This window comes from Aquarana catesbeiana, linkage group LG05 (genome assembly GCF_042186555.1).
Source record: "Aquarana catesbeiana isolate 2022-GZ linkage group LG05, ASM4218655v1, whole genome shotgun sequence".
Taxonomy (NCBI): domain Eukaryota; kingdom Metazoa; phylum Chordata; class Amphibia; order Anura; family Ranidae; genus Aquarana; species Aquarana catesbeiana.
In genome coordinates, this window is record NC_133328.1 from 178,607,246 (window position 1) to 178,622,029 (window position 14,784).

The following is a 14,784-nucleotide window of genomic DNA, read 5'->3' on the forward strand; positions in this document are numbered from 1 at the left end:
CCACCAGAGCGGTCTCATCTCTGGCCACCAGAGCGGTCTCATCTCTGGGCACCAGTGCAGCTTATTAGTACCCATCGGTGCGGTCTCATCAGTGCCCATCAGTGCGGTCTCATCAGTGCCCACCAGTGCGGTCTCATCAGTGCCCACCAGTGCGGTCTCATCAGTGCCCACCAGTGCGGTCTCATCAGTGCCCACCAGTGCGGTCTCATCAGTGCCCACCAGTGCGGTCTCATCAGTGCCCACCAGTGCGGTCTCATCAGTGCCCACCAGTGCGGTCACATCAGTGTCCACCAGTGCGGTCTCATCAGTGTCCACTGGTGTGGTCTCATCAGTGTCCACCGGTGCAGCTAATCAGTGCCCACCAGTGTGGTCTCATCTATGCCCACCAGTGCTCATCAGTGCGGTCTCATCAGTGTCCACCAGTGCGGTCTCATCAGTGCATAGGAGTGCGGTCTCATCAGTGCATAGGAGTGCGGTCTCATCAGTGCCCACCAATGCGGTCTCCTCAGTGCGGTCTCCTAAGTGCCCACCATTGTGGTCTCCTCAGTGCCCACCAGTGCAGTCTCCTCAGTGCCCACCAGTGCAGTCTCCTCAGTGCCCACCAGTGCAGTCTCCTCAGTGCCCACCAGTGCAGTCTCCTCAGTGCCCACCAGTGCAGTCTCCTCAGTGCCCACCAGTGCAGTCTCCTCAGTGCCCACCAGTGCAGTCTCCTCAGTGCCCACCAGTGCAGTCTCCTCAGTGCCCACCAGTGCAGTCTCCTCAGTGCCCACCAGTGCAGTTTCCTCAGTGCCCACCAGTGCAGTTTCCTCAGTGCCCACCAGTGCAGTTTCCTCAGTGCCCACCAGTGCGGTCTCCTCAGTGCCACCAGTGCGGTCTCCTCAGTGCCACCAGTGCGGTCTCCTCAGTGCCACCAGTGCGGTCTCCTCAGTGTCCACCAGTGCGGTCTCATCAGTGTCCACCAGTGCGGTCTCATCAGTGTCCACCAGTGCAGCTCATCAATGTCCACCAGTGCAGCTTATCAATGTCCACCAGTGCAGCTTATCAGTGTCCACCAGTGCAGCTTACCAGTGTCCACCAGTGCAGCTTACTAGTGTACACCAGTGCAGCTTACCAGTGTACACCGGTGCAGCATATCAGTGTACTACTAGTGCAGCTTATCAGTATACTACCAGTGCAGATTATTAGTATGCTATCAGTGTAGATTATCAGTGTTCACCAGTGCAGAGCAGGGATCATTACCAGAAATCATCCGGATGACAGAGCGGGGATCTCGGGCTGCGACAGGTATTGCATGTGAGAACACCGCCCGCCTCCCATACCGGCATTGGAACAGTACGCTGTCTATCACAATACCGGTACGTGAGGCGAGCGGTGGTGGTGGTGGTGGGGGGGGGGGTTGTGGCAGAGTGGGGGTGGTGCTGGCAGGGAACAGAGGAGGAGGAGGGAGGACGAGGAGGACACCACCTACATGGGTGGCACAGACCGGGGGCTGCTGTGAGACCCCTCTGCCCATTACAGCGAGCAGGGAGGAAATAGAAATCCCTGCTTGCTCTAGAGAACTACAATTGGGAAGTGACAAGACCGCTGGCTGGGTGTACAGGAGGAATAGCAGCCAGCGGTCTTACAAACAGGATATCACAGGGCAGTAATGGCTTTTTAGTAAGATCAGCAGGCTATTGCAGAGGACTACAGAGCTCAGAAGAACATGAATGGAATAGTTGGTGAAGGTAGGAGATCAGCAACAAGGACATGTACAAAAGTTTTTTCCCCGTAGTTCTGCTTTAAGTCCAAAGATGTGCACACCACCTCTTGGACTTATCTCTTTAATTTACATCTGACAGTTTTATGGAGGAAGCTATGTATCTACTCTCCCAGAACTCTGTCAGGAGACATGCTGTGTTCTCACACACAACAGCCCTGCGTGCCCCTACCCTACCCTGTTGTTCATTCACAAAAGCATTTGTACTCTGTGAATGACATTGCATAACACAAAACATTCTGCGATTGGGCAGGAGAAGGCAGCTGAAAGAGCTGAAACCAGAGGGTCCAGTACCAGAAGAGTAGTGATAGGTATCATCCTGACGCGCCATAAATCTGTCAGATATAAAGATATCCATCAGGTGGCATGCACCCAGTTGGACTGAACTCATGGTATACTTGCACATTTTACAAAGTGGCTGAATTCCTGGAATTTAGCTTTAAAAAATGATTGATCTTCTTTCATTTCACTGCAAACCACAAATAGCAATACACAAGTGGACAGTGGTAACATCAAATTGATAGAACTGATTTACAAATCTGGTATTCACCTGTCAGGGTACTGAAATCGGTCCATGTGTATATGGCTTATACGTGACATCAACTGAATCTGCTAAGTTTAATATGTATGATAACTCAGTATCAAAGGGAGCTAACAATAACCTGTCCAGCTATAGAAAGCTTTGTAAATCTCATCTTTTTCTACCTCCTCACACCTTACATACAAACGAACATTTTGCAGACACGAAGATGAGAAGAGGTGGAGCTTTGGAAAGGTGACATTTACTGTGCTCTGGTGAAGACATAACAGAGACCCTGTACAAGAATTGACTTACGGTGTTGAACAGATGGAGTCCGACTCGCTCTCGTCAGCTGCACTGGTGTAAAACTGAAGCAGCTCATCTTTCATAGACAGATCATGGCGTAACTGGGATACCTGAACAAGACAAACAGACAATAAAGTCAGCTATACAATAACAGCATTCATTATAAAAGAAAATGAGCATGTAAACAAAGGATTCTTTAGACAAAAGTGAAGCATACCATTTATTCAATTTTAACTATCGACTGGGTAAAGTTACAGGCCTGATGAACCTAAGCATGACTACGATTGGCTTTTCAAAATACTGTGATTTACTGGCAATTAACGGGCAAAAAAGACCTTCCACCTTTTTCCAAGATTACTTACAATCAGCCAGAAATAAATGGGTATTCTTTATCAGCCACAAATAAATGAAAGATGGCTAAAAACTATGCAATAAGGAAGCAGTTTATATCTATTCATAGTTGATGTCAGAAGAGTCCTAACTGCTATACTGAGTTTAAAATATTGCAAAAAAAAGCTTCTAATATTACAAAAGAGCATCTCCTACATCTTAAAATGCCATTTTTTTTTCTTTTCATCTTGCTAAGGGTGTCCCCTGCAGCACTAACACCATATTGATTTTTTTCTTATTGTAGTCATTTTACTTTTTCGCATTAACAAAAATACTGCGTATTACATGTTTCCCGACTTAGACTGTTGTGATGCCACCCTTAAGCCGGACTTAGATGGTCCGAATCTCGGCCAGTTTAGCAGGGACCAGCCAAGATTCGAACCATCTTTGGGCAGGCTGAATGTACCAAAGTCGATCCATCAATCGACTTGGGTACAATTAGCATGAATTTTCGACATGCGAATACTGTCAGTGGCTTCAGCCGCTAGCAATAATCACTGTGTTCTCCTGGCAGGGACAGCTTACTGCGCCCCTCCACTGGGTGAACACAATAACTCCCAAGGAGAGATTCCCCCATCGACACTGACTGTGTTAATGGGGGAATCAAACTATTTTTTTTCCTGCAACCCGTGATTGCAGGAAAGAAATTTGCACCATCTACGGCCTGTATCAACTTTTCTGTAAGTGTCTATAAAAGATCTGATGTGTGGGATTAATTAATTTCTTCATTATCTTCCGGTTTACGCCTTTTCAATTTTTCTGGCTATATGGCACCAAGGTTTCTCTTGTTTTGATCTTTGCCCAGGTGACTCCAGTATACAAAGTTCATGGATACTTAGCAGGATTTCCAAAAATGGACCTCATTCTAATGCCAATGCATTTGAAAAAGACAATCCGGTATTAGCCAACAGTCACATGAACAGAGTGAATCGTCAAAAAAGCATTTCAAAATATTTAAGTTATCTAATGTCTATGGGCTGCTATTGCTATAGCTGTGAGAAAGAGGTCGGATGAGCATACAGCTTTCACACTTGTTTATTCTTCATACACATTTCTGGGCCCTTTGATAACAAAAACTTTTTTTTTTTCAAACACAGATATTACACTAAGACCCCTTTCACACTGGAGGCGTTTTTCAGGCGCTAAAGGGCTAAAAATAGTGCCTGTAATATGCCTGAAAAACGCCTCCCTGCAACCACAGTGTGAAAGCCTGAGTGCTTTCACACTGGGGTGATGTGCATGCAGGAAGTTAGAAAAAGTCCCACAAGCAGCATCTTTTGAGCGTTTTAGGAGCAGTGTATACACCGCCCCTGCCCACTGAAATGAATGGGCACCGCTGCTGAAACGCCTGCAAAGCGATTCGGCACCACGCTTTTCGGGTGTATTTAACCCTTTCTTCGGCCGCTAGCAGGGGTTAAAAGTGCCCCGTTGGTGGCCGAAAACCGCCGCTAAAACTAGCGGCACTTTACCGCTAACGCCGCCGCGCTGTCAGTGTGAAAGTGGTCTAAAGTGTGAGATCTCGATGCTCGCTAGTCAGGTTACAAAATAAGATGCACAAGCCACTGCAGGAAAAAAAATAATGAAATTGAAATACAATGTAGCAGATAGCAGGTGTAGGGCAGATTTTTCAATTGGGTCCTTTGATTTTTAAATCTAAAAAACTGTTATGCCAGGTGGTGCCAACAGGGTCACTCAAGGCTCAAATTCAGGCCCATTAAGCAGCAATAGGCTGATATTTGAGCCTAAATGGCTCGAATAAGAGAGCAGGCAACCATTAGGGCCCAATTTGTCCATGCTTTTGTCCAGGGCAGGAAATTTTTCAAACTTTGCAAAAAGCTCCATTAACTCACCTGGCTGGCCCAGACAGATGTTGGTTTGTTGCATTTGGAACCATCTGTCACCTCATGCCTTTGTGAAAATCCCCACACATTTACTTCCTTGAATTATGTGGCACGTATTCACAGCATCGCAGAATTCACAGGCCTGCCTTCTGAACTACAGAGGTGCTGGTAAGAATTTCAGGAGGCAGAGTCCCTATGGGAATCACTGCTTACAGGCAGCAAGGTACCATGGGATAAGTAGTCCTTATAAATTGAAAATAAACAGCAGAGGGAAAGCTGCGAGCGTGCAGGAAATCCAGGAAGTTGTGAAAAGAGATGGCCAGCAAACAGACAGCAATCACAACGTGAAAGGAGATTTTTCTAGCAAATGTACAATGGATTATCAAAAATAACTATTGTTTGTATTGATATTACAATGCTGATGTTATGAATTAAAGGGTATGCTGTCTGTGACCATAGATTTCCTTTTAACTGCAGCAGAGAAAAGTAAGATCTCCTGTCCTGTCAGACAAGGCAGAACTGTGTACATTTCTTGACTTCATGGACAGAAATACAAATTTTGACAGGAAAAACAGTTTCCTTGTATGCATTTTATTTATTTAGGCGCTTGCCTAGAGTTTAGCTTTAAGTTATTAATAAATGCTACCTTTATGTTTACAAGGGTAGTACAATAAAAATAAAATACCTAGCTGGCCTGTGACATGTGCTTGTCTTCTGAACTGACCAGTTGTTTTGGAAGCACTCAGAAGGTTTTGTATGAACTGTGCACATAGGTCGCTAGAAGCTATTCATTAAATGTGTGCAATTAGAGATATTCATAATCTTCACTTTACAAAAGGAGGGTATGTAAGGTCATATAACATTACAATGTATGCATTCTCTACCTCTTCTCTAATATGCTCTACTTGTTCTTCAAGGTATTCGTTCCTTTCTGTAAGGGTTTTATTCTTCTTTAACAAAGACTGACCAATCCGAGCAGCCAACTCTAGATCTCGTTCTTTCTGTATGCAGAAAACAAAACATAATACAAAGGTTTATTGTTGCAGGTATATACCGAAATTTTGTGTTAATAGTTTATTGTGTTAAATAAAGTTCTTTTCTTTTACATGATATCTGCAAACCACATAGGACAGAAAAACAAGTGTCTGGCACTAGAACAATAAAATGGGTGCTTCTGTGTATCTACAAAACTTGGTCTCTATGTGCCTGGTATCATTAATGGATTACCTATACAAAGACATTGCCTATTATGTCGCTATCAGCTACCATAAAAAGTATATTTTTGGCACACCCTTAACAACGTCTTTTATACAAAGGCTGAACGGACATGTACAGAATTCCCTCCCAACATTTATAACACTTATTACAATTCACTTCTTCACAGGCCTGTCATGTGGGACTATCCCTCCAGATTATTAATATCAATGTTAACATAACAGCAAACGCTTCAAATAACTGTACATACTATTATTAAACCGATTCAACAACCTCTGATAAAGTTTCTCTCTGCTACTGTGTTTAAAGAGAAGTCAAAAAGTCCTCATTTTACCAGTAAGGGCTCCGGCACATGGAAGTATAAAAAGGCATTTGGGTGTAGCGCATAAAAAATGGCCTGTATATGCAGCGGCCGGAGTCCCAGCTGATACATAATTCTGCTCATGGGGCTGTACTGACAGAATATGTGGGTGTACACCTGTAAACGCCAGTACCATGTGCACGCATATGGGCATAATTTTCCAAATGCATGTACACAAATGTATTGGTGTTTACAAGCGTATGTCTGTGTACAGTATATTCTGTTAATACAGTCCAATTAGCAGAATTACACACCAGCTAGGGCTTTAGGGCACTGTAAAATATATGCATATTATAGGGATGCACCGAAATTTCGGCGGCCGATAAAAAACTGCCGAAAATGGTGTTTTCGGCACATTGCCGAAAGGAAAATATTGCCGATAATGGAGCCGAAAATGGGGCGGGGCTGCCCATTGCGGGGGTGTCATCCTGGCTCGCCCCAGTCCTCCCTCCTCTCCTCCCTCCCACAGAGCGGTAGACTCCGCATGTCATGGAGCTGAATTGCATGGGCCGCAGTAACAATGTCCCGCCTCCTGTAAAAGACTGCACACTGATCCAATGGTGGGACATTAAATCAGCGTGACGTGATCACAGGAGGCGGAACATTGTTACTGCGGCCTGGGCAATTCAAATACAGCTCCGTGACACACGGAGATCGCCGCTCTGATTCGGCCACTGTTAGGCTGCATGACGGGCACTGGTGAGGCTCCATCCACAGACACTGGCAGGCTGCATGACGGGCATAGGCAGGCTGCATTTGATGGGCACAGGCAGGCTGCATGACGGGCACAGGCAGGCTGCATTTGATGGGCACAGGCAGGCTGCAATTGATGGGCACAGGCAGGCTGCATTTGATGGGCACTGGCAGGCTGCATTTGATGGGCACTGGCAGGCTGCATATGATGGGCACTGGCAGGCTGCATATGACGGGCACTGGCAGGCTTCATCTGACGAGAACTGGCAGGCTGCATCTGGTGGGCACTGGCAAGCTGCATGATGGGCACAGGCAAGCTGCATGATGGGCACAGGCAGGCTGCATATGACGGGCACAGGCAAACTGCATCTGATGGGCACTGGCAGGCCGCATATGACGGGCACAGGCAAACTGCATCTGATGGGCACTGGCAGGCCGCATATGACGGGCACAGGCAGGCTGCATCTGACAGGCACAGGCAGGCTGCATCTGACGGGCACAGGCAGGCTGCATCTGACGGGCACAGGCAGGTTGCATCTGACGGGCACAGGCAGGCTGCATTAATCTCTTGTATCATGTCTGCAGTCTCTGATCATTCCTGTATCATATCTGCAGTCTTTGACCATCTCCTGTATCATGTCTGCAGTCTTTGACCATCTCCAGTATCAGATGGTTAGAGACTGGGCACATGATACAAGAGATGGTTAGAGACTACAGACTGCATTTTTCCGGAGCTTTTCTTGCACTAAAGGTGCCAATAATGGCCAGCAATAAATTAATATTAATTTAAATTGGTGATATTAATTAAAAAGTCAACTATAATACAATTGTATATAAAAATATAATTATTTTTTAATAACTGTAATTTTCGGTATCGGTTTTCGCCCTAGTGCATCCTTCAGTTTTGGTACCAAAAAGTCCATTCGGTGCACCCCTAGCATATTATGTATTTTACGTACAGAAGCGCTTATATTTACATCCATGTGCATGATGCCTAACAGTATAGACTAGCGAGAAAGAAAAGAAAAGAGCAAAATTAGCTTGAAAAAAAAAAAAAAAACCCAAAATTTAGGATTTTGTATTTCATGTTTTATGCATTAGGGATAGAAAGAGTCCCAAAGCCTTTTTTATGCTTTGTTTTGGATAGAGTACGGAAAGCTCAGAGCCTCTGTCAGGGTTTTTAGATCTGTATGTGTCCCTAATAGAAAAATGTCCTCTCTTCATTTATCCTGCTGACCACTGTCACCAGGACAGAAAGCTATAGCAAACATGGTACACAGTAACAAGAGTTGTGGGAAGACCTTTGAAGACACCAACTTTGGCAACCAGTGACCTTATCTTGGTAAGATTTCTACTCATTAAAGCAGGCCATACATTATGCAATTTTCTTTCCTTCCACCACTAATTGATCAATGGATCAACTTGTGCACAACCAGGGTGTCCCTACATGGATTGAAATTTGGCTGGTCCCTGCTGAACCAGCAGAATTTGGTCCATGTATAGCCAGCTTTATTGTTGTGTCACTGGGAAAGTGAAGGCAAACCTCCCCAGCAGAGCAAAGGCATCCTAAAAAATAAAAACTCTCAACTGTAAAATCTACTCTACTTAAAACAACAAAAAAAGTTTGGGTTATGGATACACTTTACGTAATACCTTTTCTTTTCAATAGGTTTTTATTGGGTTCCTACAATTAGGTACAAAAACATGGTACAAGGCTAGACACAAGAAGAAGTCAATAGGTTATGCGTGTGAACCTTCTCGAAAATGAGAAATTCTTTAGTTTGTGCCAACAAGAAACCTATTGGATTTATAAGTTGAACACACTCTCCCCTGAAGGGTTAAATGAAGATTTAGACATCCATACAATAGCTCAGACAACCTCTTATTATATGATTAGATAAACTTAAAAATATTTTAGGATTTTTTTTACATTTTTTCGATCCTTTGGTCGATCACAATTATTATCTAGTATTAATTATGGAAATGTGAAGGTAAGTACAGCGCTGCGCCAGAAATTACACAAATGTATAAACCAATTAGCAGCTAACACACCTATAGAGACAATAAATAAAACCTAAACAACCCTTATAGACAAAGGTATAAATAGTGGAACAAAGTGACACTATATGATTCAACACATCAATTGAAATACAATATAAATAATAGTGGCCAAAATATAAAAATGAAGTAAATACAATAAATCTGAAAAACTGTGAGAGTATGGCAGATCAGCCACTCAAATTCATATATAAAAGTCCAAAGTAGGAATAAATAATAAACTTGTGAAAAAAGGAAACCACCACCGAAAGTCTATGGGGGTTGTGCGTTTGGAAATGATGGAAAATTACTTCCAACTTCACACGAAAATGAAATTTGTCACATCCAACAAGTTGATGGATAACGAAGGAACCACAGGTGGACAAAGGATCCAGATGGGTGGCAGTACCATCACCGAAACATCAGGAGGCTTACCGGAACTTAGTGACTTGAAAAGACCTACGTCTTACAAGTCAAAAAGGCTTGTTGATCAACCGGTCTGGACAGGGTAACTCGTCACCAATCTTCAACTCGCGATAGAAAGAGGGGTATCAGCAAAGCTTTCCACGTCAGTAATTATGTTTTTCAGAGCTCTTCATCACACCACACCTGGGAAAGTATCCACCCAACTTCACTCTGCTCCTCACACTGCTTCCGAGTCTCCGGTCACATGACCAGTGACTCCTATGTCACTACTCAGTTTAGATGCTAGAGGACCTAGGAGCTGCCTTAATAAATGACTTTAAAAATGACTTTAAAAACATGTGTAATGTGTTTTATTTTTGACACTTTTTTTTAGGTGAATGGGTAGGGGTACAATGTACCCCGTACTCATTCACATAGGGCGGGGGGCCAGGATCATGGGGCCCCCTTGTTAAAGGGGGCCAGATTCCGATAAGCCCCCCGCCCGCAGACCCTGACAACCAACAGCCAAGGTTGTCGGGAAGAGGCCCTTGTCCTCATCAACATGGGGACAAGTTGCTATAGGGTGGGGGTGCAGGGCCCTCCTGCCCCAAAGCACCCACCCCCCCATGTTGAGACCATGCGGCCTGGTATGGTTCAGGAGGGGGGGGGGGGGGCGCTCGCTCGTCCCCACCCACTTTCCTGACCTGCCGGGCTGTCTGCTTGGATAAGGGTCTGGTATGGATTTTGGGGGGGACCTCAACGTTTTTTTCAGCGTGGGGTTTCCCCTGAAAATCCATACCAGACCAAAGGGCCTGGTATGCTCTTAGAGGGGGAACCCATGCTGTTTTTTTTTTACATTGTGCGTGGAGTTACCCCTAAAGATTCATACAAAACAGTGCCTGGTATTGTCGGGGATCAAAGTCAAATCCCTGTTCAAAGTCGGATCCAAAGTGCAAAGTCGGATCCAAAGTGGTACGATCCAAAGTGCAAAGTCGGATCCAAAGTGGTACGACTGTCGTGTCATACCAGTGTGAACCAGGCCTCAAACATGATATTATGAAGAAGGCGGGACGCTCTTTCTGGTTTCCAGGAAAAGACAATGGACGTATCGGTGACCTAACTTGTTTATGGGCGCTGTACAGGGAACCGTACTTCTGCAGTTCAGCCCTGCTTGGTCACTAGGTGGGTTCTATACTACACCACAAAGCTGTTACTGGACATGGATGTAAGTGGATACTGTCATTATATCCAAGTGCTTGATCGGATTTTATTTATTCCAATGGAAACTACAAGTAGTAATTTTCAGCATATTTTACACAGGCGTGGTCCACTGTTGTCACCATCAAGAAACCAGTTCTAAGAAATGCCAAGCAGGCATTTTTGAAGCACAAGTATATAGACAGAAGTGGCTGAAAAAAAGCTACAGATCAGCATTAAGATAAAACAAAGGCAGACAAAAAAAAAGTTTAAAGATGCATATAAAATTAATGGTTCACCAGCACTCTCTGCTCAATAATATGCATTTGGGAGCTTTTTGTCATCAGCTTGCTTCCCCCAAAGAATAACTGTAGTTTCAGGAACGTGATTTCTCTCCAATCTCTTTTCTTTCTGCATGTTTCCCTGTGAGCCTGTTAGAAGGGGTTGTCATGTTTAAGGTCCCATTGAGCTCTGTGTTCTAGCTTTGCAGTGTGTGTGATGTCAGACCCCCACCCACTGTCTTCTACTGATGAGAAGAAGCCTTTGATCTGTTTTTTTTAATGCTGTAGAGCAGAGAGCACAGCAGATAAACATGTACAGCTTAAGATGATTTGTTTCATCTCTGTGTATCACCTGAGGCTAGTCACTTCAGTGGGTATATGTAAGGGTTTACAGCCACCTTAAAGTCCAGTACCTTGAATTCACTTGACAGATTAGGGCAACCTTTCTCAACCTTTTTACTCCTAAAAAAAAAATGTGAAATCATTTATAGGTCTTGTGGGAACTCTGCTAAAACCAATTCATTAGGAGTCAGTGAGAAAAATGCCCTTTTATTGGTGGTCAGTAGGCAGAATACACCCCTTACAGTGGTGGTCAGAATGTCAGTGTCACCCTTACAGATAACTAAAAAGATAATTGAGGTCATGCTGCTGACTCTGCCCCTGCAACTATGCAGGTGCAATCAGATGGAAGGTCAATCAGTCTATGCTCAAGGAACCCCAAGCAACCCCTGGAAGAACCCTAGGGTTCCATGGAGTTCTGGCTGAGAATGTCTGAATTAGGGAAAATAAACCAGATGACAATCTCCCAAGATGCACCAGGAAGACCTAAGCATCTAGCGACCAGTATGTGAAGGGGAACATTTTTTTTTTGTTTTATTTATATAATGTAAGAATTGTTTATGCATTCTACCACATATATGTTGAGGGACCACTTATGAAATTGTACTGTAATTTTAGATATTTTTTTAAGCCCTCAAAATTTCCACTCTTCTGCTTGCATTTGGCGAGTGGAAAAAGTTGAGGGCGAGTGTACTAGCTCGGCTTGGGTGGGAGGCGGGTCCATTTGGCTCAGGCAGGGAGGCGTGCCAGCTCAGCTCGGGCGAGGGGCAGGTCTGCTCGACTCGGGCAGGGAGGCAGGCTGGCTTAGCTCTGCTTGGCTCTGGTCCGCTCAGGCGTGGAGACGGGCTGGCTCAGCTCGGCTCTGGTGGGTCCGCTCAGCTTGGGCAGGGAGGCGGGCTGGTGTTCAGCTAATAAAGGTCCCCCGGCGGATAATGACCCCCCTGTACTGCGCTTGCGCAGTACGAACCACAACGGAGCCGCCAAAAATAGACAAAGATGAACAGCTGTGAGTCAGGTGTATACGGCGCCTGCACAATGACGACGACATTGTGCCAGACGCTGCCGCACAAAGACATGTAGTTTATTATTAAAACCACCCCTAAGCGGTGGTTATCAGCTCTGCCTATCAATTTAAAATTCGGCCTCTTCTGTAGCCATCCACCCCTTACATAATATAACAGTAATACACCCTCTCCTTGCAGAGTAGCACGAGCATCGAGAGTGTGTGGCAGCGTCTGGCACAATGCTGTGGTCATTGCGCAGGCGCCGTGTACAGCTGACTCACAACTGTTCATCTTCGGCTATTTTTGGCGGCTCCGTTGTGGTTCATACTGCACAAGCGTTGCGCCTGCGCAGTACGGGGAGGCATTATCCGCTGGGGGACCTTTTTCATCAGGACACCGCAGCTCAGCTTGGGTGGGGGGCGAGTCCGCTCAGCTCAGGCTGGGAGGCGGGCCAGCACAGCTCGGCTTGGCTCAGACAGGGGGCGGGACCGCTCATCTCGGCTCGGGCGGGGTTGTGGGTCTGCTCTGTTCAGGCAGGTGGTGGGTCTGCTCAGCTCGGGCGGGGGGCAGGTCCGCTCAGCTTGGCTCGGGCGGGTCCACTCGGCTCGGGCAGGGAGACGAGAGCACCGCAACGGAGACTGACAGCTGCTCTACCCATGGCAACCAGATACCAATAAGGTGTCTCCAAAGTACCATTCACATTAACTTCATCAGGCTGACATGACAGGAAATGTTGGTGGCTTCCTGTGGGACAAGAGTGGTGGAGTCCTTAGAGGTCAGTTATGTAGCATTTCCTCATTCAGAGCTATGTTTGCTGGGTTGATCCAGGTCAGAGATTTCTTCCTCTGCACTACAATCTCTCATGTCAATGGCATACTTTACATCCGGTCTGATGATAGTAGGAGCAGAAAGGGCAACTCACTTCTGTGCAGTAAAGGTGTCTTTTTGTCAGTGAACCTTCCCCTCTCCTGCCTTCCTTTATGAGACGCTGCGAAGCTTGCTAAATAGTGTTGGGCCAGTTCTCACTAGAACGCCTTGCAGCAAAATCGCATTTCATGCTGGTTTCCTGCACCACGCGTTAATGCGCTGCCCTTGAGAAATGCACGTGGAACCATTAATTTGTAATGGCACCCAAAACGCATCAGTTGCAGCCATCAAGGCTGCATGGTAAGTGCAGTAGCATGCCGTTTGGTGCGGTATAATTTGAGAAAGTTTTACTTGTGCTACTTTTTGCGTTTTCCCATGCTTTCTGTCAAAATGGGAATGCATGTATTCCATTGTGAACCAGTGCATTTTTGTAGTGCGACATTGTGCATTTTTGACACATTTTTCGTGCAAATGGCTGGATTTAAGCCCCTGTTCACACCACAAAAGTGTCCACCAGATCCATTCCAGATGCATTTCTGCCTGCTCATTTTTGATGCGTTTCTGGATGCATTCCAGATGCTTTTTTCTTGTTTTTTTTCACTTTAGTGGGGTACAGTATCTATAGTAGCCAATCATATTTTATCCTTATTTTATTTATCACAGTCAGATCAATGAAATATGCTTTATGTTATTGTCATAACTGTTAAAGTTGTTGTCATTAATATTTTTGTAGCTTAATTCTGCATAAAACATTTAACAGTGGCATTTCGCGAGATAATTTGTGAGGGCAAGTTTAGGGGTTGACTTAGGGGCAGGGCAGGGTAGGGGTTGGGTGAGGCAAATTGTGGCGTGTAACTCTTAAGGCCTGGCTAGTAGCTCAGGACTTGAAATTTTGAGCCCTGGCTTAGTCTATACATATATAAACCAAAGTGAATATTTTTCAATTTCTGACCAAATCAAGCCGTTTAATCACTATTTAGAAGATTCAGTGAAATGTGGAAAATAGTTTACTCCCAATATGTTTATTAAAAAGCTTGCTCACAACACTGCAGTCAGGACAATGAACTATCCACATGGCACTTAGACTGAGAGAGAGACAGATAGCAAAGTCATGCAAATAAATGCAAATTGGTGGCAGACTCCACAACAGACTCTCTTGTGTAAACTATTCGCAGATCTATTTAATCAGTTCCTAAACATGTATACATAAAACACACATCCACTATCAATGTTCATGAACACTTTCTTTTAAAGCTCAGGTACAAAAAAACTTACCTCTTCTAGAAGACGTGTTACAGCATCTATATCATTGTATGTTTTAGTCATCTGGCCAACTCGTTCAGCACATAAAACTGAAAATAAAATAAAACACAAGAGTAAAAATGATGTATGTCTTAATAGAAACAAATTAAAGGAATCCGATTAGGAAGCAAAACAACTGCTTAGTCAGACTTTAATGGAAACAACAATGTATTTACCTAAAGGAATTCTGCACAGCTGTCAGGAAGATTATGCTTCTATCAGAGCCTAACCACACTTGTGTTTTGGGCCAGGGTTCTTTAAAGCTAA

General features: G+C 44.8%; 1 protein-coding gene across 11 annotated transcripts in view; it reads right to left on the reverse strand.

The window, feature by feature from the left end:
* Positions 1-14,784, reverse strand: part of TRAK1 (trafficking kinesin protein 1) — a 234,172-nt gene that overhangs the window by 51,141 nt on the left and 168,247 nt on the right. For all 11 annotated transcript variants that reach the window (XM_073630396.1, XM_073630387.1, XM_073630393.1 and 8 more), the window contains 3 exons: positions 14,491-14,567; positions 5,701-5,817; positions 2,595-2,695 (listed from right to left, as the gene is read on the reverse strand). In XM_073630396.1, the coding sequence (XP_073486497.1) occupies positions 2,595-2,695; positions 5,701-5,817; positions 14,491-14,541 (269 nt within the window). In that variant the 5' untranslated portion in view covers positions 14,542-14,567. The remainder of the gene's footprint in view (positions 1-2,594; positions 2,696-5,700; positions 5,818-14,490; positions 14,568-14,784) is intronic.